The sequence below is a fragment of the Jaculus jaculus genome, chromosome 10, assembly GCF_020740685.1.
Source record: "Jaculus jaculus isolate mJacJac1 chromosome 10, mJacJac1.mat.Y.cur, whole genome shotgun sequence".
NCBI classification, from domain to species: Eukaryota; Metazoa; Chordata; class Mammalia; order Rodentia; family Dipodidae; genus Jaculus; species Jaculus jaculus.
In genome coordinates, this window is record NC_059111.1 from 78,690,037 (window position 1) to 78,718,005 (window position 27,969).

Here is a 27,969-nt window from a genome sequence, read left to right on the forward strand (position 1 = left end):
TCCTGTTGTAGTAACAGGCACAGTCAGGTGAATCTGGAAGCTCATGACCCAGCCAGTATGGCCTTTCCAGCAGCAAAATAGCAACAAAAGAGACCTTGTCTCAAACAAAGTGTCAGGAGAAGAGCAATACATCCAAAACATCCTCTGACCTCCACACATGTACATAGCACTTACCCATACATACATAAACATCCTATTCACATACATGTACATGCATACAAACAAGTAATGATGATAATAAAAGAATTTATAAACAGAAAAAGGAAATTTCTTAAACATACAAAGGTCATACACATGAGAATGATATTGGCCTTTTCTTGGAATATGTACATATCATCTCTATGAACAAGAATTTATACATATATATATATATATATATTTATATATAAACACACACACACATATATGTGCACATATATATATAGAGAGAATTTCCATCCTGTCTTTTTCAAAGAATAAGGAGGTGAGGTCATTAGCTGAGGAGTTTTGAAGGAAGAAGTTATGAAACAATCAAGGGAAATTGAAGAGTGAATGGACTTGAGTAGGATTTAAGGATTGATAGGAAGAATAACAGACCATTTAAGATGATGTTCCTGAATTGATACTGCAAGTAACAGCATCTTTGTAGGTTTTTCAGTCACATTATGTCAGGGCAATTTTTTTTTAAGTTGGTCTGTGGCTTAGGCAGATAAGGAATGGTGTCAAAGTTATTGAAGGTGTATGAATGGGAATGATTTTAATGACTGGCTATGGAATTTAATCCAGTTAAGTAGGACAGTGAGGATCTAGATAGAGACTGTCAAATTTAAGCTGTGGTAGGATTAATGGACCATAGATGTCATGAATTCAATTTAGAGTTTGTGATTAGACAAGGTTAGCTATGAGAAGCACTGTTCACAAAGTAGGTTTTAAATTGAGAATTTTCATGTATTATAGTTATTACTAAAGACAAAATGAAGCCTTTGTTAACCATGGAACTGAGAGGATGGGAGAATGTTATAGATGAAATCAGTGGCAAAGATCCAAAAAGAAGGTAAATCTCATTTGGCCAGAGTTATTACCTCTATTATTAATTTATAAATTAGCTCCAATGACTCATGAATTAATAGGAAGATTGTGATGTGGCAGTAAGAACAAGGTCTAGGTAAAAATCCAGATCTCAGAACCAATGGAACACGGACACCTCACAATGGAGTTACTAAGCAACAGAGATCAGTGTTGCCCCTGGCCAGGGAAGGATTCCTCTTTTCACACACCTTCACATTTTTGGGGGGGCTGGGGGAACATTGAACCAGGCTAGGAGAGAGGGCAAGGGTTAGTGATTAGGAGGCCCAAGAACACCCTAGTTGGAAGTGAGGACCACACTACTATGAAGAAGCTTCTCACTTTCCGGAAAAGGACAGATGTGTGCCACAGCCTCTCCTCAGACATGTGCATAGGCTTGGCCAGTACGTCCTCCAGTCTGTCTGTAGGTGCCAACTACAACCTTCCGGATAAGCACTTAAAGCCACTTCGCAAACCTGCTTCAGTTGGGGATTTGAAGATGCTGACGATGAGCCTTCAGCTCAAGAAACCTGAAGCAAACATGCGGGGCAAAGGACACAGGTGATCAAAGTCCAGTGGTCAAGAGGGCAGTGTGGAGAGGCAGCTGGAGCAGCTGGGCATTCCATCCATGACGAAAATGTGTCTTTGCTGCTTGACAATGGGTGTTATTTTGGGTTACCCTGAGCAGAGAATCATTGACACAGGTTTACACTCCAACCTTTGACTTCATTCTTAACTTATTTGTGAATGTCTATTGGGTGTTTAACTGTCCCCCACCACTTTCATCTGCACTGAGCATGCAACTTCCCTCATTTGCCATCTTACTTCTTGTGATAGGTGATCCTTAGCTACCTACAATTCACCATTTTACATGAATAGAAAAAGAACAGAAGTGACCCACCTAGAACAGTCATTAAGAAAATTTTAAGACTTAGAAACAACAAAGCAACTAACATATTTTTTAAAAAATTTTAAAAGAAATTTGTCAACTTGTAACAAATTCATTGGCAAGGTGATTTTTCCCCTTTTCTATGTTACACATCCCTTAACATTAATTTGCTTAGCTTTGAATTAATTTGTTTAACCACGATATGCAGCAAATATACATTAGCTATGTAAACTAAGCAACACGTTAAATTCTGTGATAAAGTGATAAGCTGGCTAGACTAGTCATAACCATATTTATGACTATAGAATGGAATTCAGAAAGGTTCCTAATAGCCCCGAGGGGCATTAGTGCAGTCCATTCAGCTAAACAGCCTATTTTATCTCCAACCTTTAGTTACAGTTTACAGGAAACATTTCAGGAATCTCCCAAGAAACTCAGAATTTTAGTGTAGTTTGGCCTCACTCCCTAAGATGGTTGCATACCAAGTTAGCTCTATCTATAATAAGAAAGGTTTATAGATGCAAGGTTCAGGAGTGACCAAGACCATGGAGACCGCTCTGAGGCAAAACCGGAAGCTTCTATTTGTGCAAAACAGGAGCTGCCAGGACTGACTTTCAATAGGAGAGCAGTCAACTTTGAGATCACAGACAGTGTGCTATAAAGGCCTCTTCAGCTGTGGAAAGGTGAAGAAGGGAAGGAACTCCTTTGTTCTTTACATTAGCCATAGGGTGTGAGACCAGAAGTGACCAGGTGGGAGATAAGGGGCCAGGAAACCTAGACCTGGGGCATTGTTAGGCAAGGAAGGGGTAATGACTGGGTGGTTCCCTGAGCAATGTGGATGACCCACTTCCTTGTGTCTCTGTCACCCTCCTGCTGTCTTCAGTGACTCCATTTTGTCCTGACCTAACACTTTCTTAGATTGCATTTAAAATAAGCATTGAATGATGTGTTCAATCAAAGTTTAATCTGCCAAAACTTCATATTTTTATGATGGTATCAGAATTTTATTTTGGTAAAAACATTTAATATACCTATCCTCTTAACAGATGTTTAGGTGTATAATATATTGTTGTGGATTACAGGTGGCATGTTGTATCACACATCAGTCAGTTTTATTCATCTTGCTTGACTTAATGTCTATGCTCTTTTTATTTTATTAATTTATTTTGGTTTTGCAGGTAGGGCCTCACACTAGCCCGGGCTAACCTGAAATTCATTCTGCAGTCTCATGGTGGCCTCGAACTCATGACAATCCTCCTACCTCTGCCTCCCGAATGCTGGGATTAAAGGTGTGCACTACCATGCCTGGCATGTCTATGCTCTTTGATAAATCCTCATCTCTCCATATATGGTTGTGCCATTTGCAAACACAGACAGTCTCTCTTATTATTATTTCTTTTCTTAATTATTCACTATTTTAATTAGTTATGTACACAGTGTGTATACAACCATGTTGGTTCCATAGTTAGCCTTCTCCCTGTCTTCTCCCCGCCCCCCACAGAGACCCTCTTCATTGTGGAATGTGGGTCATGTATTGTGGAGTTAGCCATCATTTATGGTACTTCCTATTTTATGTTAAATAGAAGCAGTATACTTTCTTATTTTTTGTTCTTAGAGGATAAGCTTTCAGAATTTGTTTGCTTAAGTAGAGATTTTCGGTGTATAATAGCGTCATAGTCAGCTTTACATTGCTGGTTTGAATTTCCAAACCAGACACCAGTTATGCAAAGAATGGATTTATTTAAAGATTACAGATCCAGGGGAAGTTTCATAACGGGAGACAAAGCTGGCCCCCTTTCACAGTTTCACAGAACAATACCACCAGGGCCACCATAAGCAAGCACACTCCAGGAACCCTCTGGCTGAGCTCTAGCACTGTGCAAAACTTTAGACTGGAATTCCAGATCCACCCTCACACCTTAGGACTGGACCCTAGGGTCTATCCACCGTGAAATCAAGTTACAAGCTTGAATAATATTCTTGAATTTATTGGGGGATATCCATTCAAACTACCACGAATAGATTTTATTAGAAGTTGTTTTTTAGAACTTTTAATATTGCTGAATATATATATTTTTAATTTTTTTTATTAATTAGTTTCGTATTCAGCAAATACAGTCAGTTTGGTACCATTATTAGGCTTATCTGTGACGTACCCCCTACCCATTGGCCCCTCCTTGTTGAGGTATATGGGTTGTGCATTGTGGAGTTAGCCCACAGTTATGGGTAAGATAAATGTCTCTGCATATCATAACCCAACATGTGGCTCTGACATTCTTTCTGCCCCCTCTTCTACAAAATTTCCCTGAGCCATGTTGGGTTCATTTTTGGTCTGCTTCAGTGATGAGGTGTTGGGGGCCTCTGAGGCTCTGGCTCTCTGATTTGGTACGAGTAAATTTTTCTCTGTGTTGGTCTCCTTCTCCCTTGTGCTGGTATCCGGTTCATCAGGAAAACAGCACCCTTGCTTGTTTTGCCAATTTTTCTGAGTTTCATCCAGGGCCTTTTTGAGGTATGATGGTGTGGCTCTCTCCTTAGGATCTACATCCATCTGAAAAAGAGAAGCAGATTCTCCAACAGAGAGTAAGTTAGCACCAAGACAAATGAGATAACCCTTACTTTTTTTTTTATAGAGAATTTAATACAGGTAGGCCCTCTTGTAGCCCATGACTGATGGTAGCTTGATATTGGAGAGTGGGCTTATGTTTGGATATGGTTCTGACTTGTTTCCCAGCTCCAGCTATGGGTCCCATACCACTGAGCGGATCAGTTAGCCAAATCAAGAGCAGTTGGTTTCCCACCATGGCTGTGTGCCACTATTGCACTTGCGTGGGCATCACACCAGGTTATTTGCTGCTGAGTAGGTTAGACCATGAGTTGCTTGGACAGATATTGGTCATTTTCCCCCAGTCACCCATGTAGCACCTTCTGGCACTAGATGCGCTGACTGTCTGTGGACTGGCTCTCTTCTAGCTTCCAGCCATGCCATTCCATTTTACTTGTCAACCACAAAAGATGTCTTCAGCAGTAGGGTCTTACCACTAACCTTTGGTGGGTCATCAAGTACTCAGATAGAAATCTGTCTGTCTTTTAGGAAACCTTGTAGGTCTCTCTGATCAAACGCTCATTGTGAATGATAGCTCCATGCTGGTACTGGGAGTTACAGGTCAGTGTCCACTAAGAAAATGAGGAAGGGCTGGAGAGATGGCTTAGCGGTTAAGCGTTTGCCTATGAAGCCTAAGGACCCCGGTTCGAGGCTCGGTTCCCCAGGTCCCACGTTAGCCAGATGTACAAGGGGGCGCACGTGTCTAGAATTCGTTTGCAGAGGTTGGAAGCCCTGGCGCGCCCATTCTCTCTCTCTCCCTCTATCTGTCTTTCTTTCTGTGTCTATCGCTCTCAAATAAATAAATAAATAATTTAAAAAAAAAAAGAAAAGAAAATGAGGAAAAGGATAACTAATATACACCTTCAGGAGTTTTGGGATGGGGTCTCTCGGGTCTCTTACATATACAATAATGTCATCAGCAAATAGAGCTAAATTAACTTCTTCCTTTCCAAATTGTATCCCTTTTATTTCCTTTGCCTATCTTATTGCTTTATCTAGGACATCCAGTACTATATTGAAAAGCAGAGGTGATAGTGGACAACCCTGCTGAGCCATTTTTCCAGCGCAGAAGTTTATATTTTTATATCAAGAGCACTGAGCTCTTAAATTTTAAGTTTTAAAATTTTAATAGGAGGTGCTTAATATTTCTAAGATTTGGAAATTCTTCACAAATTCAGTTTACTCTGACAGGTCTTCTAGCTGTACATAAGAGAGAAAGAGAGACTGGGGCTGGGGGACAATGTAACTGAAACAGGTGTATCCCCTAGCCTAAAATCCTAGAAACTAATATAAGGCTTTATGGGGATTTTGATTTTTTGTTAAGATGCAACAAAATAAGCACATATGAAACTAAGATAGGAAGGTGGCTGTGAGTTTGAGGCCAGCCCAGGCTACATAGTGAGACACCATCTTAAAAAGAAAAACAAAACAAAAAAGCGGTATGACACTTTATTATTTTGGGAACTTAATAGATTGGTAAAAGTTGGTGATTTTGAACAAATTTAATAATGTTATTGATTTTAAAGTGCTCCTCTAAAATACTTACAAAAGCAGATTTGCATCCAAACATTTAAAAAATAAAATCATTTTTAATTTTAATATTAGGTGGAAAATATTTATCTTGAATATCTTAGAATAAAATTATACTTTTAAATGAAATGACTAGTAATGTTAAATTTGTATATTATTTTAAAAATATTTTTATTTATTTATTTGAGAGAGAGAAAGAGAGAGAGAGAAAATCGGTGCAACAAGGCCTCTGGTCTCTGCAAATGAACTCCAGACGCATGTGCCACCTTGTGCATCTGGCTGATGTGGGTCCTAGGGAATCGAACCTGGGTCCTTTGGCTTTGCAGGCAAATACCTTAATCACTAAGTCATCCCTCCAGCCCTAAATTTGTATATTCTTAAAGTATGTATTTACTTTAAACATGGATGGCTTCTTCAAAATATTACCAAATATTATTAGTAAAAACTTTTTAACAAACTATCTTGAAGATTTTAGTTATACTGTAAGCATTGTACTATTTCATACCTACTCAAGATAGATTACTTCTTATTTTCAGATATTTGTGTTTAGATAATCACCGACTATATTATCCAATATTTACTCAGAAAGCTGAATATATCATGGCTATTTTATTCAATTTGTGACTCATTTCCAAAGCTCCTTGAAGCATAAACTGAGTTGTGAAGTATTTATCAAGGATTTAGTTGTTATTGTAAGTTTTAGACTTCAACTGGAAGAGTAAGTTTATCTGTTGCAGGGAGAGAAAGGCATCCACCACATGTTTTATAAAACATACTGGGAATATCCAAATTCCTCCCTGCCAAACTTTTTGAAAGAGCAGTGATTTTAAGGGTTTTTTGTTTTTTTAGCTTAGTTTGTAATTAAAACAAAATTGTATTTATAGGCAGTGATTGAATCTAATGATTAGGTAGAAACATCAAAGTTCTTTGGGACTAAATTCTTAAGATTTTACATGTACATAGGTTATACATGTGCTACTTCAAGGAGTTATCTCAGGTAGGTTAAAGGTATTTAACACTTTGTGTTTGGGTTAAGAGATGGAGAAACTTCCTATTACTAAAAAAGCTCATTCTTAAACCAAATTATCAATGTTAACAAAAAAGTTTATTAGTGCTTTCCTGTGTCAAGATTCCTGAGAAGCCAAATTAATCATCAGAAATTTACTTGGTAAGAAAAGAACCATCACAAAGTAAGATATTGTTGAGGGTGAGTCCCAAGATATTTCTGCTTTGCTCAATGTGGGCCAGAGAAGCCAAAGGACTGGGTACCTCTAAAATGATGTCTGACAAATCATTTCACCACACAGAAAATTATTCCTTTCTAATAACTGAAAAGTATGGGCACTGAGATGCAGAATTTATTTTTATGAAAATTGTTAATGAATTATGAACAATTCCTGATTCCATTTTACCATACAACTGACTACCTCCTACCTTAATTGATATATTTTTTTCCTGTAAAGAATATTTGCAGGGGCTGGAGAGATGACTTAACAGTTAAGGTGCATGCCTGCAAAGCCTAAGGACCCCAGTTCAATTCTCTAGGTCCCATGTAAGCCAGATGCCCATGGTGGCACATGTGTCTGGAGTTCATTTGCAGTGGCTAGCGGCCCTAGAACGCCCATTCTCATTCTCTCTCTCTCTGTCTCTAATAAATAAAAAAATAATAAAATCTTTTAAAAACAGAATATTTGCAGTTCTGACTTTCATATTGTAGTTCTATGATTCAATTCAGGCAACATGGACTGCAATTGTCAAATTGTACAAAGCTACTTTTATACTTTTTTATTTATTCTCATAGATGATAAGTTCCATCATTGTAAACAGGTTTTATTAATTTAACTTTTTGGAATTTTATCTTATTTTCAAGCCTTTGAAACTCCTGATGGCCTTTCAGCCCACCTCCCACTCTTTCAGATTAAAACAGACATGTTTAGGCAGGTGTAGTATTTAGTTTCTTTCTCATTCCTGCCTTAAAATACCTGACAAAAGTAACTTAAGGAAGAGAGGGTTTATTTGGGCACACAGTTTTTTGAGGTTTCAGCCCATTATGGTGGCGTAGGCATTTCAGCAGGATCCTAAAGCAGAGCTAGTCAGGAAGCAGAGAGAAAGATGCTCAGTTTGCTTCTCCTTTTTAGTCAATTTTTCATCTCAGCCCATGAATGGTGTCACTCAAAGTTAGAGTGGTTCCTCTACCTAAATTAACTTAATTTTGAAACTCCTTCACAGACATTCCCTAGACATTTGCCTCCTAGGTGATTTCCTAAGAGTGTATAATCAAGATCAACCCACCACAAAGAGGTATGACGTGTTTCTCAGAAGCTAACAGAATTGAAGTTCTAAGATCTCATGCTTGGAACACTGGCTATCTAAACATGAACTCTATTATAAAATTAAGGAAAAGTAAGGATTTAATCATATCACTTCAATAAATAAAAGTTTACTTAGGGCTATTCCAGAAAAAAACAAACAAACAACTTGTCAAGCTTAAGTGGAACTAATTATTACTTTGTTATACTTCATAAATGTGTATTTGCTCTCTGGTAGGCTATTTGGAGTAGGGTTCTTTGAGAAATATAAATTAGTATAATTTTTATAATAAATGTAGATATAACTTGTAATTCATAAATTAGTATAATTTAGTTTGTTTAATTAGTTTGAGATCTACAAATGTAGGGAGTCTTTAGGATTCCATCCATGTAATCATTATTTTATATGCGAGTACTAAATCCAGTAGCTGGGCAAAGAGAGAGAAACACAATTAGGGTCATATGTTTGTTTGATTTTTAAATTTAATTTTATTTATTTGAGAGAAAGAGAGAGAAATTGGCAGGTAGAGAGATAGAGAATGAGTGTGGCAAGACCTTCAGCCACTGCAGATGAACTCCAGATGCATGTGCTACCTTGTGCATCTAGCTTACATGGGTCTTGGGTAATTGAAACTGGGGCCTTAAGTGCCTTAACCTCTAAGCCATCTCTCTAGCCCACCATGTGCTTTTGAATAGACATGGTTATTTCCTTCTGTTAACTATTAAGTATTTCTCAAGGTTTAGAGAGTAATTCTAAATTATTATGTGATGCCTTATTTTATCATGCTTTTCAAAGTCCAGCCACTATTTTGGTCTTGGAAACAATAATAATTTTTTCTTGAAGTGAAACAAGTTACATATTTGACTTTCAAGACAATTGTGTGTAGCCTTTGGTATTCAGTAAAAACAATTGTTGTTAGCATATATTTTAATGTAAGTTAACATATGACAATATCTTAACATACCTTCTTGCTTGTTCTTAAGTATAATGACTTCTCAATTGAGATTGACCTATGACTTCATGTTTATTATATTTACATAGAACACTTTTGCATCGGGCCTGTGCTAATGGAAATGAAAATATGGTAACTTTCTTAATTACAAAGCAATACAATATAAATGTCCAAGACAGTGAAAACAGAACTCCATTGATTAAGGTGTGTTCTGTTCTTTTTTTTTTTCAAATGGAATATATTTGAGTCCTTCTCCTAGTTAAATATATTATTGACTTAAAATATATTCTTAAAAATTAATTTGACTAATTATATCTTGAGTAGGAAATAATCATTCATTTTGTTGCATTAACAGGCAGTGCAGTGTCAAAAGGAGAACTGTGCTTCTCTTCTTCTGAACCATGGTGCAGACATAAATCGGGTGGACTGTAACTGCAATACTGCTCTTCATTACGCTGTTTGTGGTGAAAGCATTTCATTAGTCAAACATTTAATAGAAAACAAAGCTAATCTTGAAGCTAAAAATAAGGTAATTTTCTACTATTGTACAACATTTTAGAAGGTAACTAAAGAGGGTAATAATTTCAGATAATTCATGTAAAACAAATACATGTTATATGAAAAATGAATTTCCCAAACTGAAATCAGGGAAAAGTAGGATAGATGGATAAAAGCTGATTATTTTTTTCTTTTTTATGTCTTTCTCCATTTCACTAAAATCCTCACCTCCAAAGGAATATATCTATAATAACTGTTCAAAGTGCCATACAAGATGAAAAATATCTAATTCATATGAAATCCTAAACCCCAACGTTAAAAATTTTATTCCAATAGTAATTAGCAACAGTAGCAACAATAGAGTTGTATGCAAAAATCTGTGTGTAAAAATCTGTTAGTATACTAATAATAATCTAACTCTGCATTTTAGATTATATAGATAACTAATGAATACTTATTAAAAAGTGTCTTATTACTTTAATTCACTGATATATTGTGTGATTTCTCAAAACAAAAGTCAGTCTTACAGAAAGCCAATTATGACCATAAACAATGTGAATTGATGTTATGTAATACTTATATTAAGTGATATGTGCTTATAACTTAATCACTTTAAACCCATAATTTTATTTTTTAAATTAATCTATTTTTTATTAACAACTTCCATGATTACAAACAATACCCTATGGTAATGTCCTCCCTTCCCCCACCTTCCCCTTTGAAACTCTACTCTCCATCATATCCCCACCCCCTCTCAATCAGTCTCTCTCTTATTTTGATGTCATCATCTTTTCCTCCTATTATGATGGTCTTGTGTAAGTAGTGTCAGGCACTGTGGGGTCATGGATATCCAGGCCAATTTGTGTCTGGAGGAGTACATTGTAAGGAGTCCTACCCTTCCTTTGGCTCTTACATTTTTTCTGCCACCTCTTTTGCAATGGACCCTGAGCCTTGGAAGGTATGATAGAGATATTGCACTGCTGAGTACTCCTGTCACTTCTTCTCAGCACCATGATGCCTTCTGAGTCATCCCAAGGTCATGGCCATCTGAAAAGAGAAGATTTTCTACAAAAAGTGAAAGTAGCATTAATATAAGAGTATTAACATTCAGAGAAGTTCTTACTGGGCAATTTGATGAACATAGTATATTCGTTTAGCCAGACAGCAGCAGACATCATACCCCTAGGGCTCATGACTACCCCTGTTGTAGCTTTTCAGTATCTGGGATATATTCCCTCCCATGGAGTGGGCCTCCAGTCAAATTAGAGGGCAGTTGGTTTCCACCATGACAGATATGCCACTATTGCACCCACTGGCTCATTTTCCTTGGCTGGCAAAATACAAAGCTTACAGTGTCCACTGTTGAGTCTCTTCACTGGTAATTTCGCTCTCTCCCATTGAACTGTATGCAGTGTGGCTTTTTCCAGCTATCAGCTGGTCTACATGGAGGAGGTTATCAGTTCAGCTCCAGCAGGATTTCTTAGTGGCCTTGCAGCCCAAGTATATGGAATCTTTAGCAATAGGGTCTTACCATCTATTCCTGGTGGGAAACCAAGGGCCTTGGCAATGGCCTGTAATGTTTTGGGGGCATCAGGGACCTCCCTGGCCAACAACTCACTGGAAGGTATCCCATCCTTGGCACTGAAAATTTTCTAGCAACAATCTATGGCTCGTAAGTGTTCCAGTGTCCAAAAAGTAGGTTTCCATATGACTTATTTATATCCTCTTAGATTTTGATTAGCCCTCCCTTCACCTTTCCTTTACTCAGTCTCTTCCCCTGACCTGACTTAGGCCTTTTCACCCCCATTAATCTATTCTTCTACTTACATACACACAATACCATCCTATTAAGAACCCCTTTCTCTTCCTTTCTCTACCCTTTATATCTCCTTTCTAGCTTACTGGCCTCTGCTACTGAGATTTCTTCCTACTTATACAGAAGTCCAAACATCTATAACTAGGATCCACATATGAGAGAGAAGATGTAACGTTTGGCTTTCTGTACCTGGGTTATCTTACTTAGTAAAATCCTTTCCAGATCCATCCATTTTCCTGCAAATTTTACAACTTCATTTTTCTTTACTGCTGAGTAGAACTCCATTGTGTAAATGTGCTATATCTTCTATATCTTCATTATCTACTCATCAGTTGAGGGACATGTAGGCTGGTTCCATTTCCCAGCTATTGTGAATAGGGCAGCAATAAACATGGTTGAGCAAGTATATCTAAGGTAGTGATATGAGTCCTTAGGATATATGCCTAGCAGTGATATAGCTGGATCATATGGTATACCCATCATTTTAATTAAGCAGAAAACAAAACTTTGTTTTTAAGTGGCCCAACTTTAATTTGTCTTCTTGGTCTTTGTTATCATTTTGTTAAGTATTAAAATCCTTTAGAAGTTAAATTATTATTTAGAAGTTTATTATGAGCACCTTTGTCAAATTATACTTAAATTTAAATGCATGTAATTCTTAAAAGGTATTTTAAGTAATAATTTGAAATAATTTTTACAGGATGGGTATACTCCACTTTTACTTGCCGTTGCTGAAAATAATGAAAAAATGGTAGAATTTCTTCTGAAGAGTGGGGCAGATGTGAATGCTTCAGATAAAAATCAAAGGTATAAGTAATAGAGCTAAATAAAATGACATAACTATAGCTACTTAATAATGTGATATATGTGAATACACATGTATTTATATGTAAATATATTTATTTGATATTGAGGTTTAGGATATAGTTTTAGGCCAACTCAACTCAACTCCCAGAATTTGTTTCTTCTATGTGTAAATTAAATTGCTGTGTCACACACAGAGTTTTATGTTGTTATTATTCAGAATAACATTTGACTCCCACCTAGAAGGCCAATGTTATAAGAGCTGGAGGTGTTTCCAGATTCTTTCTCCCAAGGAATTTTGGGACAGAGAATGAAAACAGGAGGCTTCCAGGAAGCAAAGACTGAAGACTATTGAACTAATTGCTTATAGGTTCACTATTTTTAGAGGCCATCATATGTGATTACTGTACACTTTTTCAGCTGATTGACCCAACTTTCCTTGGTTCCCTTCCTAATAATAGAGGCCCACATTTGAGCAATCATTTGAATAAATTAAATTTGTGTATGTTTTGCTGTAGCACAGCCCTTATGATTGCTCTCAGTATTGAACCAACGAACTTAGTAAGTCTTCTTCTTCAGCAAGATCTGGACCTGTCTTGCAGAGATATTTATGGATTTACAGCTGAGGACTATGCTTCGTTTAATGGCTTCACTATGTAAGTATTCCTGAGGTTTGATCCTAGGGAACAGACACCAGGGAGAGGTGGCAGACAGTGGGAGAATAGGAGATGAAACATAGTGTGTATTAATGAAACATATTTGAGAGGAGGATAGAGGAGAGAGTGTGACATAGTGAAGGTTTGAATTTAATAAAGACAGAGTGAGCTTTTATGCTTGTTTGAATTCATGTATATTTTCTCTTATGAATAGGTATCATCAACTAATTGACAATTATGGACAGCAGAAGAAAGGTAAAAAAAAATCTTCTTCTGAAGATTTAACTTCAAGCATGTAACTGACCAGTTTTTTTCTAGTTACCTTTTATTTGTTTTGGGGAAAGGAAAAAGCTTTAATATTTTAATATTTAAATTTGGAATTAAAGTTTTCCTTCATTGAAATGCTAAATACTTTTGAGAGCTCTTTTTGGAACTATTTATACTTAAAATCTCCTGGCACTGTGTTTACTGATAATACATTGAATGATTAAGGTCTTATCTATCCAGTCTATTGAGTTGTTATACAAAATAAAAGGTTTGCAGGCACACAGAGATTTTAATAGTTGTAAAGCTACTATAAATTATTAATTTTATTGGAACATTTTAGACAGATATACTTGACAACTAATATGATAAATACCAAATTATTGAATACAAATAAAAATTGGGAGGAATGAAACTTGCATCTAAGAAAATCATTTTTTTGTTATTCATTTCAAAAAATACATGCAGATATTTAGATCTATAAAACTTATATGTTTGTATTTATTTATTGGTGAATTAAAAACAACTAGTCTCTATCTTCACAAGCAACCATGCTTTGCTCCTAAATTATACCACCCTTCACCAGATAATCAAACAGAAAAATGTACATTGAAGTAGCATGGTGGGAATAGGAAATTTTCATAGTCAGCTTTTTATTGCTTTAACAAAGTACATGATAGAAACAACTTAAAGTAGGGAAAACTTATTGTGCCCCACAGCTCTAGTGATTGTGGACCATATAATTGGCTTTATTGTTTTGAACTTGTGAGGCAGAGTCCTAAGGTGGAAAACTGTGGCAGAGTAAAGTTGTTTCATGTTGACTGACAAGCAGACAGCCAGAAGGGGAAGGGCCAAGGACAAGGTTGTCCATGAAAGACTACCCTCCAGGGACCACTTTCTCCAAGTAGACCACACCTCCTAATAGCCCATTCAGCTATGCACTCAGTGGAGTGATTCATTGTTAAGGTCAGCGGCGTCAAGACCTAGTCACCTCCCTGTAGTACCACCATTTGGGCATCAGGCCTTCAATAAATGAGCTTTTGGGGGATACTTTATATCCAAGCCACAGCTGAGACAGAACAAATGTCACACAAGTGAAACCCTCTCTTAGCTTTATACTCATAATGCTGTATAACAATGTTTAATCCTATGGATTACAGCTGAATAAATTTAAGAATTTCTTAAATTATTTTGGTGTACGATTATAATCTTTCTTGTTCTATATCTATCTCTTTTGTTAAAATTGAAAATATCCACACATTACTGATAAAGAATTTATTTTTTTCTAAATATTTTATTTTTATTTAGTTATTTATTTGACAGAAAGAGGCAGAGAGAGAGAGAGAAAGAGAGGGAGAGAGAAAGAGAGAACGAGAGAGAGAGAGATAACTGGGCCTGCCAAGGCCTCTAGCTGCTGCAAACAAACTCCAGACTCATGTACCACCTTGTGCATTTGGCTTATGTGGGTCTTCGGGTCCTTTTGCTTTTCAGATAAGCACCTTAACTGCTAAGCCATCACTCCAGCCCCATTCATTTTTGTGTTTATTATTATTAACAACAATTTGTATGGATACATCCTGTGTTGGTACCCTCTTTTCCCTTGTCCCTGCCCCCATTCCTTTGGGGACACTCCTCAGGTTGCAGGTATTCCCCATGGGGTTGTAGTTCATGTGTTGTGGGAGCCATACTCAGTTATTTTGGGGGTGAGGTAATGGCTCTGGGCATGATGTCTCAACCTGTGGCTCTTAGAGTCATTCTGCCCCCTCTTCTGCAAAATTTCCTGAGCTGTGGTGGGTGAGTTTTAGTTCTACTGCAGTGATGAGCTCACAGGAGCCTCTGGATCTCTTCTTTGGTAGATGTTAAGTATCCTCAGTGTCTGTACCCTCCACTCTGGTGCTAATTGTCAAATTCAGGAGGGAGGAAGCACGCATGCTTGTCTCATCTCCCCAGTTCCTTTGTGGTTTCAGCTGTGGCTTGGCTTAAGTGTGAGGGTTGGTTTATCTCTTCCAGTCTTGCTACCTTCTAAAAAAGAAGAGTAGATTCTCCAACGAAGAGTGAAGTCAGCATAGTTTAAATGGGATAAGCATTATTAAATTAGGAAAAATTTGAGGCATGTATCCCTCATTTAGCCAAAGGCTAGTATGAGATTGACACTGGAGGGCATCATCTTTGCCTCCAGAGGGTTCTGATCTGGTTGCCAATTCCAGATGTTTTAGCCAATCAGAAAGTTATTGGTTACCCAACAAGGCTGTGTACCACTATTGCACTGGTGTGTACATTGTGTCAGGTTGTTTGCTTCTGAGTAGCTTAGATCTCTGGTTGCTCAGATTGTTGCTGGCCATTTTCCCCCAGTAAGTCATGTAATGCTTTCCAACACTACATAGGAGAACTTTCTACAGACTGGCTTTTGACCCACTCTGCCAACTTGAGTCTTGTGATGTGTGAGTTAGGACCATTAATATTTAAGGTTATAACTGTGATGTTTGATTTAATACATGCCACGATGAGGTATTTTATAGGGTTTGTGTTTTATCGTGTTTTGTACTTTTTAGAGCCTGGTCTAGTTTTGGATGTTGTAACCTTCTTGTTGGCTCTTGAGATTGGATGTTTGATTCTTCTGTGTGGAGTATTTGATGAGGTATTCTCTGTAGGTTTGGATTTGTGTTCATAAAATCATAAAGTTCACTTATTTTTTTTGAAAATGAAAAACATTTAATGCACAAGAAAAAAATACAACAAAAAGGCATTGAAAACATTACATAGTGCAAACACCAAAAAGATACAGAACTATTAACTTAGTGGCACTTATAAAAACTAAACAAGAATACAGGAAAATGTCTCCCTCTGTATTTCTTTTCTTCCCAGTCTATGAAACCTCTTTTGCTATATCTGTTAAGGTGACTACCTGATTAGGAATATTTGGAAAATTACATGTTTTCTGTATACTAGCAGTGTATTTTATGTCACCTACTCTAATGTATATAGAAGGAATTTTTGTATATCAAGATCACAGCAAGGCAGTTCCAGCAGGATAGCATGTGCTATCCAAATATACACAACTTCTCAAAAACACTTGGAGACTGAACAGAAATCTTTCTAATCAAGAGCATCATGTCAAGGAAGGGATAAGAGGATAGGTAAAATGCTTATAGGAAGCAACAGACTCTACTAAGCAGGCATTAAGGAGGACTTGTGCTCAGCTTCCAGGATGTGAGGGATTCTGAATATAATGCTAGGCTTAGTATACCAAAGCCTAATAGATGCTTCTTCTTCCTTCAAGGCAGTAATAGGGTTTTGAGTGCTCACCCATACTTTCCACAACAAACTGAGGTACAATAGGCAGATGAGTGTGCTCATATAACTTACAGGTGAGAAAACTGGCTTAAGGGACTCAAGCCACTGAGATAATCTTTCTCTATCCAAGAGGCACAAAGTACTACATAGCTATAGATTGAACAGTCCTGTTCAGTTGCTCGTTGCTGACTTCTGTGCCAAGAGCTGAGGAGGCCAAGAAACATTGCCATTTTCTACTGGTTTTAAAAGGGCTAAAAGGACGAAAAAAGAAGACACTTTCTTACTGCAAAGGAAGTAAAAAATGAGAAAACAAGGAGGGTAGGCTGACCTCCATTTCTTAGTGCTGAGATAAATGCAGAAAATATAATCACCTCCATCATTGCACACACAAAGGAAGCCTCAACTACAATCCTGTACTTTACACTAGGTCACAGCTCTGACCTCATGGCTTCCTTTGGTCCCTGCTTGAGCTCACCACCTCACTGTGCAACACAAACGTTCGTCAGAAAGGGCTGCAATGGCAATCTTACCTAAAAGCGCTGTAATTATAATCATCCAAGGGTGATGCAAAAGGCCTGTGGTATAGAAGCAATACCCCCAAACAGGTAACTTTGAACTAAGAGAACATAAGAGCAACAAGAATGGGGGGAGAAGTGTTTATTTACATCAAAGTACTTAAACAAACAAAATAAAGAAAAAAATACGCCTTTGGATAACAAATTAAATGCTCTGATAAACTCTCAAGTGTCACAATGACAATGTCAACCTTTTATAACACATTTGTCAAATTACAGCAACCATCAAGAAAGGAATTGCTGTTCGCACTATTTGACTCTGGTTTGTTTCTCTCACCCTTGTTTTGCTCTTTCCCTGTCTCCTTAAGAACTAAAGCCTCTAAGACTTGGACAACATCAACCTTCGTCATCTGATCTTTCTCTGAAGTGCTGCCTGGCCACTGGATCCAAATGGCCTGAACATGGTACTTTTGATTTCCAAATTCTCACTGATTTAGAAAGCTTCTGCCAACATATAGACAGATTGTCCAATACCATCTATTCAAGCATTTTTCATTGTGCATGCACAGCCTTTTCTCTGCTCTACCTGCTTTTCTTACCAGGACCCTCAATCTAAGGGTTTAGGAATGGACTGTAATTCAACCCCTCCCCCATGCTTGTCCTCACCCTCTGCTTTTTACCCAGATTCCATAGATGACCTGGCCCCTAAATTCTTGGCAAGTCCAGGCAGATATATCTGTAATGTGTTACTTAGTGCTTTTTCCTGAAGGGCTTGATCTATAGATGGCCAGGTGGCCATGGGAATAAGAGGGGGAACCTAACACACTAATCTCATTGTTGGACAGAGAGATAAGACACAGATCTGTCTGGGGTTTATGCTGCTCCAGGAAATCCTTAATGGCTCTTTCTTAGCTTTCCTACCTTGCAGAGGGGGTGTGGGGGTTGCAGGCACAGGGAACCTCAGGATCATGGCCTAACATGATAATGGGTGAATGCCAAGTTGCTGTGAACAGATGGGCATTTCTTATAAGAAGTTGTAACTATTTTTATGTTTACTTTATCTTTCCATGCTTCTGTGGAACTACTAACAGACAACAGCCTCAAGATTTATATTTATTTATTTTTTTAAAATTGTTATTTTCTATTTATTTATTTGAGAGCAATGGACACAGAGAGAGGCAAAGAGAAAGAGAGAGAGAGAGAGAGAGAGAGAGAGAGAGAGAGAGAGAGAGAGAGAGAGAATGGGCACACCAGGGCCCCCAGCCACTGCAAACAAACTCCAGATGCATGTGTCTGGCTAACATGGGTCCTGGGGAATCGAGCCTCGAACTGAGGTCCTTAGGCTTCATGGGCAAGTGCTTAACCATTTAGCCATCTCTCCAGCCCAAGATTTATATTTAAGTTTAGAAGTACTCAGTAATTTTTGTAAGAAAATTTCTGAAATTTCTAATAATGTTCAAATCTGCTTTCCTATTTTTAAAAAATGTGTTTCAGGAAAGTTATAAGAAACAAAGTTCCAAAATCAATGACAAAATCTGTGTTTTTGTTCTTGGTAAGTAGTATAAGTCAAGTCTGGTCTACTCTTATAAAAAGGTTATTTCAAGGGCTGGAGAGATGGCTTAGCGGTTAAGCACTTGCCTGTGAAGCCTAAGGACCCCGGTTCGAGGCTCGGTTCCCCAGGTCCCACGTTAGCCAGATGCACAAGGGGGCGCACGTGTCTGGAGTTCGTTTGCAGAGGCTGGAAGCCCTGACGCGCCCATTCTCTCTCTCTCCCTCTATCTGTCTTTCTCTCTGTGTCTGTCACTCTCAAATAAATAAATAAATAATTTTTTTTAAAAAGGTTATTTCAAAAGGCCTTTTGCAGTCAAAAACCCCCCAAAACCTAAATGGTCATATTAGAAGTCTTATGGCAGTTATGAGGTGAACTGACTAAAGAAGATAAACTGGAGAGGAAATTTTAAATGTTGGATATTAAACTATATGGGTGAAGGTATGAGTAACCATAACCCTGGCATCTTGTGCTTTTCCCGAAAAAAATCTTTCAGTTTTGCTCCATAGTGGTTTGCATGATCTTGGTCACTCCCAAACCTTATAGTCGATATTTACAAGTACAGGAAGAAAATCCTTTCTAGGGCAAGGTTTCTGAAAGCACAAGCCTTCTAAAACACTTGTTCAAGAGATCCAGACCCCATGACAGTCTCTAGGAATTGGGGCACTTTTAAAAAGAAACCCAAATGAATTCTTATGACCCCAAGCTCAAGGAATTTGGTCTTCACAATATCTTCACATCCCTAGGGATAAACCAAGATTTTCCAATAGATTAAGCAGACATAGTGATAGTTAAGGTGTTGTCAACTTGATCTGTTTAGTAATCCACAGAAATCCCTTTTGTGTGGGTCTCTGAGAAGGTTGCCTCCAGGAAGGATTAACTGGAGGAAGAAGTCCTTCTCCCAGAGTGAGCCCTTGCCCCAGAGTGGGTGGCCCCTCTCAGAGGACGATTTATATAAGGAAGCTTTGGGTGAAAAAAGCCCCTTCTTTCCTTATACTTGGTTGCTGGAGCTGCTTACTGAAGACGAGCATGGACTGAAAAACCAGTGTCAACTGAAGAACCTCCTGGATTGAAAACCAGTGGCTCCTCAGAAAGCCTCTAGGCCTTCAGGGCTGAATTGGGACTGCTGAGGCATTTGGCCATGTGGACTGAACAGCTACTGGGTTCCTTGATTGTTGGGCCTGCAACTGCTATTGGACTACTGTAAGCTAATCCAATAAATTCCCTTTTTAAAATAATTCATCCTAGCAGTTCTGTTCCTCTAGAGAACCCTGGCTAATACAGAGTTGTATATGGAAATCAGTTTCATGACCTTCAATTTCTAGATGGGTATTAGCCTAAAATAGATGTGGCTAAAATGTGTAGAGAAATAAAAGCATCCAATTCTCTTTAATAACTTCCTTTTTCACTCAAATATTATTGTGGGCCACTGCCTTGGGGGTGTGAACAACTCCAGGGTCATAGAGGACCTGAAGGATCTCAAGTGAGCTGCAGGGGGACCTACCAGGTCCAGGGAACCAAACGTTTTCATTCTTACAAAAACAAAGCACAGAACTGGATTGTAGCTGGGACACAGACTTCAAGAACTCTTCTTAAGAATGAAAATATTTGTTCATAAATTATTTTGACTTTAATTTGCATGTTTGTGGATATGTACCTTAATTTCCATAGGGTCTTTTGATACCTCCTTGAACTAGAAGCAGAACTATCTGGAACTACACATAAAAAAAAAAAAAAAAACTTGTTAATTGAAGTATTTTATTTTTACCTTGGAAAATCAAGTGATAAACATCAGTTGAAAAGATGGCTTATGTTCAAGATATAGGCAGAAAAATCTCCGTAGTCTCAGCATTAAGTGGAGTAGTTGTAAGAGAAAGCTGTGATTACTTACATATTAGAATATTTAAATAAACTACTAACTTTAAAATATACCAACACTTTATCTATAAAACAGAAAAAAATGTGTAATCCCATTTAAAGTGGAAAATGTGTTTTATAATAGAGGCAGCAAAAACATCAGTGAATAAGAAATGTTATTTATAGTGTCAATATAAGGTTGTCATTGATGGTAAGAGGAGATTTGAGTTGAATCATGAAGTCTGAGTGGATTTCAACATGGGACATCTATTAAAAATTATATGAGGTGTCATAGTCAGCTTTGTAGTGTCACAGTGAGCTTTATATTGCTGGGATGAGACTCCTGACTAGACACAGTTATAGGAAGAATGGAATTTATTTCAGGCTTGCAGATCCAGGGGAAATTTCATAAGGGTGGAAGAAGTTCACCACCTTTCACAGGTCCATTCAGAGAAAAATTTCAACACCAGCACCATAAACAAGCACAATCCAGGAACCTTAGGTAGACCTCAAGCATGCTACATTCTGTATATCTTTAGACTGGAATATAGATATTTCCCCATTAACATCTATGGCTGAACCCCAGGATCCACCCTCAGCCAGGACTGGAGATCTAAGTTACAAGATTTAATAAGCTCCTGAATATCTTGGGGGGGCATCAATTCAAACTACCATATTCTGCCCCTGATCCTGAATAGATTAATGACAATCTTACATTGTAAGCTTTACTCAGTCCAACTTCAAGTGTCCTATAGTCATTACCAACCTGAAATAATTTCAAAGTCCCAGTCTCAGTGCCAGTAAAGTTAAACTTACTTGATTTTTTCCAACTATAATTCTTAAATTTCTCAGTTCCATATCTTTAGCCAAGCATATCAGTCCATTATAATTTTAAACTTGATCAAACTCTCTGGACATGGGCAGAAGAATGCAGCCAGCCCTTATGCCAGTAGCTCCATTACAACAAAGTTCTCTGGAGTCTTTCCTTCCCCTTAGAATATTCATAAGCATAACCTCCAAATTTAATTCTCTCTGCACTTAATATTTTCAAATTCTCTCCAGAATAGTCAATAAAACTTGACTTACTGCTTTGGAAGGCAACTTTAGTTGCAAGTACCAAGTCCATGCGCATTCCTCCAAAACGAAAGTTCCAAAAAACCAAAACGCACATGGTCAAATTCGCTGCATAGCAACAATCCATTCTCTGGTACCAATTCTGTCATAGTCAGCTTTACATTGCTAGAATGAGTCTCCAGACCAGACATAGTTATAGGAGGAATGAAATTTATTTCAGGCCTACAGACCCAGGGGAAGTTCCATGATGGTGAGAAATACCACCACCACCACCACCAGCATTGGCACCATAAGCAAGCACACTCCAGGATCCTCAGGCAGAGCTCAAGCACTCTGCATAGTTTTAGGCTGGAATTCAGATCTACCCTCAGTAATACCTTAGAACTTTACCCCAGGATCCAGCCACAGTGAAACCTCCTCTAGCCAGGGCTGGAGAACTAAGTTATAAACTTTAATATACTGCTGAATCTACTGGCGTATATCCATTCAAACTACCACATGAAAAATCGAAAGATGGTTTTGTTAGTAAAGTCCTTTCTTGCAATTATATGGACCTGAGTTTGATACCCCAAACTCACATAAAATTTTAGGTGTAGTGGCATGTGTTTATAATCTGAGCACTGGCCAGGTAGACAGGAGAAACCATGAGGCTCACTGGCCAGCTACTGTACCCAAATTGTTGATTTTGACATCAATAAGAGACCCTGTCTCAAGACAAAAGGTGGATGGCATTCCTAGGTGATGACACTTAATGTTGTCCTCTGGCCTCCACACTCACATGTATACACACTCATTCACATTCACACTTGCACATATACATGCATGCATACACACAAAAGCATATGTTAGAAAAAAACTTGTGTACTTTATGATTGAGGTTTTTTGCATTTGGGGGATGTATGTTATGTACTGCAGCTATAGTGACCTCAGTTTATTTGTCAGTTCTATTTCTCCATCATTGAAACACTTCTCTGCACATTTTCATTAATTCTCTAAAGTATTTAAATTCTTAGAATACTGTCAAATATTGAATTATGTTTTTGGCAACTGTAATGTTGTGAGTAGTATCTAAAATATACCACATTCACTTTTCCCTTAGGAAACTTAAAGATAGAAAGCTTTAATACAACCACAGTTTAATAACCATATAAAATACTTTTCCCACTCCTATGGACAGCATGGAGGGATATACTTCATGATCAAATTCCTCAAGTCTTCAACTCTCTCACTTTCCCTTCCTCTTATCTATGCAATGCACATGTTTGTAAAGATTTAGAACATTTTCAGGCTGGAGAGATGGCTTAGTGGTTAAGTGCTTGCCTGTGAAGCCTGAGGACCCTGGTTCGAGGCTTAATTCTCCAGGATCCAAGTTAGCCAGATGCACAAGGGAGTGCAAGTGTCTGGAATTCGGTTTGCAGTGGCTGGAGGCCCTGGCGCACCCATTCTCTCTCTCTATCTGCCTCTTTCTCTCTCTCTCTCTCTCTCTGTTGCTCTCAAATAAGTAAAAATAAACAAAAAAAATTTTTTTTAAAAGATTTAGAGCATTTTCTTGGAGGGATCAAGTGGGTTGGCCAGACCAAACTTAAAAAAAAATATATTTTTATTTATTTATTTATTTATTAGAGAGAGAAAAAGTGGGGAGGAGAGAGAGAGAGAGAGAATGAATGGGTGCACCAGGGCCTCTAGCTACTGAAAATGAACTCCAGATGTATGTATCACCTTGTGCATTTATCTTGGTATTTATCTATAGTAAAATACAACAGCTGTGGTGGCTTTACAGAATACAATTAATAATCTTAAAGTTCTGGAGGTTAGAAATCTAAAATGTATATAAGAATGACAAAATCAATATGTTGGCAGGATTTATTTCTTTTTTTTTTAATTTTTATTAACATTTTCCATGAAGGATTTATTTCTTTGTAAGAATTCAGGAACATGGAATATGAAGCAGAATGTGTTTTCTTCTCTGACATTGTGAGGCTATTTTGTCAGAACCAATCATTCCTTCTGGAGTGATCAAGGGAGGATAAGATTCAAGAAGCTAAGTAAACTTATGAGACTAGGAAACTAAAGAAATTTATAAGTCAGAAAGCTCAGAAAGTTACAAAACTCACAAGCAATATAAGCAGTAATCAATTGCTGGACAAGAGTAGAATCTTCTTTAGTGTAGCTTCCTGCAAGTTGACAAGAAGCTCCAGTGAATGTGTCATTTGCTAGATGTCTTTGCTGGGCTTTAAGGTGATGCAGCTGCCTTTGAGGGACACAAGTCTCTAAAGGGATGCTTTGCCCATGCTCCTGAAAGTAACCTAATAAATTCGTTGTTCCACCCAGGAGACTCAGGTGGAGTCACTGTGTTAGCCTGTTACCAATGCTGTATTTGGAGTAAGTAGAACAAACGTTCATGCCTTCTCAGAAAAAGTCACACAATTGTCTTGCATTATTGTTTTTTCTGCACCAAGGCTTTGTATTTTTTTAAACATTTTGTTGGATTATTTCCTTAAGGATACTTGACTTTGATCATTCTGATGTTTGCATTTTTTATCTTTTTCTCTGTGATTGCTTTCTTATGTTCTCCGTTCTTATGTTTTCCATTGCAGTCACTAAGATATACTATAACCTTTTATCAATGCCATGGATTCAGTTTTCTGGAATGTGTGGTTTATCTTTCTATTTCCATCTAATAAAAATCCTGTATTATGTGTTTTAGTTTACTTAATCCATTCATGTCTTATTTTCCCATTTCTGTGTTCTGTGATCTTGTTTTTGACCAATTCTTTTGTCAGATACCTGACCTTACTTCTCCTTCTGCCATGGGATTAACCTGATGTATGTCTGCTTTGCTTGGATTTTTACAATTATATTTATGTAAGCTGTAATTTTGCATGATAAATTTCTTCTTTGTTCATTGTGCATATTTTGGGGGAGTAGGGTATACCGTGATACTAATGTTACCAAATCATTTCTTGTTTCTTGCTCCTATTTAACTTGGACACATTTACTGAGCCCTACTCTCTATCTGTTTTCTTTTAGATTATGTTTTCTGTTTAATATCACTGTTGATATAATACTTATGACCAAGGAGATTTTACTCTTTTCTTTAACTTTTCTCTATTTCTCATCTTTCTTTTGTCATGTTGCTGAGTCATAAATAATTGTAAGGTATTAAGGGTATAGAAAAGCCTTGTTCTTGTGTAATGATTTCAGTTTTATTAGAGGATATTTTATTTGTTATTTGTTTAATTTATTTAAAACTCTGTGTTTCCTTTATAATGAAATCTGTGATTCTAAAAAGTATTTATTCTGTTGTCCACCTCCCTGAATGACTGCCATCTGGTGGCAATCTAAGGACTGTGTAAAGACTGCTTCTCATCAAAGAATAGAGGAATCTCTGCATAAGTGTGGAGATAAAGAATAAAACTGATCAGAGGTATTCCTGGACAATACCTGTTTATTTATTTATTTTTGTCAGTGTGATCCAAAAAAGATCATAAAGGATTAAATACTTAATCTCTCTTTTTATTAGTTCTTATGGGTTGATTTTAGCAATATAAAACTTTATCAGAGATAACCATGTTGTTCTTAACTACAGATGCCTAATATTCAGGAACTGCAATTGAAAAAATAATTTGGTTACTTATTTCTTGACTTACAATGGAGTTATAAACTGATAAACATATGAATTGAAAATATGATAGTTTGAAAATGCATTTAATATACCTAAATCCTGGCAAACATAGTTTAGCCACACAATTGTTCACCCTGTGAGCGCATGCCTGCCTGGGAGCTGTGGCTTATTGCCACTGGCCTCCATCCAAAAACAGTTTTATGCAGTGTGTACTAAGTTTCTCTACTGCTTGTACTGTGAGTCAGGGCTATGAATTTTGATCTGTTGTACAGTGGCCTGGGTTCGATACTCAGCACTGAAAAGCCAGGCATGGTGGTACATGACTAAAATCCTATGGAGGTAGAGGTAGGAGAATCAGAAGTTCAGGTCAACCTTGGGCTGTAAAGCAAGTCTGATGTTAATGTGCCATATATGAAATGATTTTAAAGATATTTGTGTACAATAAATGACATGAACTTCAAAACTACACAAATTGCTGTCATTAAGTACAACTAAGTTTGTTGAAATTCAGGAATCAGAAAAAAATTACAAATTCCCTTTTTATTTTTATTTCTTTATGAGAGAGAGAGGAGAGAGAGAGAAATAAAACACAGGTAGAAGTCCAAAATCTCTAATGATAAGCAAAGAGTCCCTTAGCTATGACACCAAAAGCATAGATCCTTTAAGAAATATGCTTTAAATGCAAGCACAGAAAGACGAATGCCACATGTCCACATGTTCTCCCTCATATGTGGTTCCTAACTTTTAACCACTTGAATTGCAGGCATGCCACCTGACAGGCAACTCAAGGTACTGATAATATATGGGAAGGATAGGGCTTGGAGGGAAGGGAAACAAGGGTGGGGTGAGATATACACAAAAGTAAAGCCAACACAAATTAGTACCATGTAAAACTTTCTCTTGGATAGCAAACTAAAAGATACAACTATTCAACAAGACTGTGGGAGAATTGTCTATACAGAAAGGGCCTGAAGGGAGTGGAACCTTAAAACCATTGTCTTAGACTTTTAACACAGTGCCAGAAATGGGTTACACCCCACAGTGAGCTGTTGGTCAGAGAGGTTCCCCAAATAAGACAGGCTTCTGTCAAAGGACTCAACCACCTGAGCACAGAGGTTAGATCCTATTGCTCAATGCACCATAAGCTGACAATACAGAGATCATCCTGGAATTTGGAAGGAAGTCAGTTCCCTGATGGCTAGTTCTTATAGTACTGGTATGCCCTTCATGAGCTGCTGGGGAAAAATGGCCACCAACATGTGAACAAGCAGGGAATCCTGCTAGATACTAAATCAACTGGCAGGACAAGATGTACACACCTGTGCAATGGTGGAACTCAGCTTGTGAGAAATGCCAGGAAGACATTATAAAGGCTGAAGTTAGGAGTACAGTTCATAACCCTTTTGCTAGGATCTGGGATGACTAGCTCTCTGGATAAGGGATGTGCTCAATGAGAAAAAACTCATAGCTGTTACTGGGAGCCAAGTCAAAATCCTATGGAGACAAGGGTCATGAACTCCAGGGAGAAGCTCCCACTAGTCTGGCCAAAAGAGAGGCTACAACCATCAAAAACCCTCTTGATTAGCTATACCCATCTCCTTTAACTCGTGGTGCTCTCACCCTTCATTGGAGAATATGTTTTCTCTTTTACAGAAGGCAATGAAAACTAAGGAGCGACAAAATCAATCAACATGATAAGAAAAGATAGCTGACTCCATATGATGGCATGAGCCACCTCTTACACCAGTGAGTGTCTAGGTGAAACCATAGAGGGCATGGAGAGTTAAGTATAAGTGTAGCTTATACTTAGTTGTAGTGAGCCCAACAACCTGGTGATGGAAACTGAGGACACTCAAAATATATCAAAACAGAAATCCAGAAGTGGCTGAGAGCTTAACACTAAAGTAGATTTATAACACACCAACCAAGGCTCAGGGAGCATTGGAATAGGAGGCTGACAGATTATAAAAGCCACAGGGTAGGAAGGAGTATCTGTAGGCAACCCCCCAACAATGACTGACTGCTGCTCTCACTGGTGAATACCAGTAATCCCACTGGGGAAGGGCCCTCAGTGGAATGGCAGTGGAGAGGAGAGGACCAACAGATGATTTGTCCATACAACAAAGTTTTTATTTAATAAAAAAATAAATAAAATGCACATTTATTTAAAAAATAAAGCCATTTTTCTATGAAAGAACTTGCTAAGTGGATGAAATCATAAGTTGCAATTTGGGTGTAAACATACTTGCAAATTACTTATCTGAAAAAAAGACTAGTATCTTGACTATTTAGAGAACAGTAAAATTTAACATTAAATAACAGTATCTTTGAAAAAAGGAAAGCACATGAAAAGCCATTTTATTGAGGAGGATATACAGATAACAAATTAGCACATAAAATATTCGGCATTATTAGCCGTTAGAGAAATGTGGTACCACTACATATCTAACAAAATGAATAAAAGTGTCATTGCCAAGTGCTAGTGAGGTTGAAGAGAAATTAGTCACTCGTGTGGTGTATCAAACATAAAACTCTTAGAAAAGTGTGTGAGTGTGCACTTATGTTGAGGCCGGAGGACAACCTTGGATGTCATTCCTTAGGAATACTGTCAACCTTTTTTGAGATAGGGTCTTTCATTGGCCTGGAGCAGACCAATTACACTAGACTCTTCATTCAGCTGGAGCAGTGCA

At 37.6% G+C, this 27,969-nt stretch overlaps 1 protein-coding gene across 1 annotated transcript in view; it reads left to right on the forward strand.

Annotated features, from left to right (window-relative positions):
- The first annotated feature begins 1,369 nt into the window (after nucleotides 1-1,369).
- Ankrd7 (ankyrin repeat domain 7) overlaps nucleotides 1,370-27,969 on the forward strand; it is a 32,452-nt gene continuing 5,852 nt past the window's right edge. The window contains exons 1-7 of the mRNA XM_045160066.1: nucleotides 1,370-1,605; nucleotides 9,417-9,531; nucleotides 9,683-9,856; nucleotides 12,342-12,448; nucleotides 12,964-13,101; nucleotides 13,316-13,356; nucleotides 17,543-17,638. Of these exons, the coding sequence (XP_045016001.1) occupies nucleotides 1,370-1,605; nucleotides 9,417-9,531; nucleotides 9,683-9,856; nucleotides 12,342-12,448; nucleotides 12,964-13,101; nucleotides 13,316-13,356; nucleotides 17,543-17,638 (907 nt within the window). The remainder of the gene's footprint in view (nucleotides 1,606-9,416; nucleotides 9,532-9,682; nucleotides 9,857-12,341; nucleotides 12,449-12,963; nucleotides 13,102-13,315; nucleotides 13,357-17,542; nucleotides 17,639-27,969) is intronic.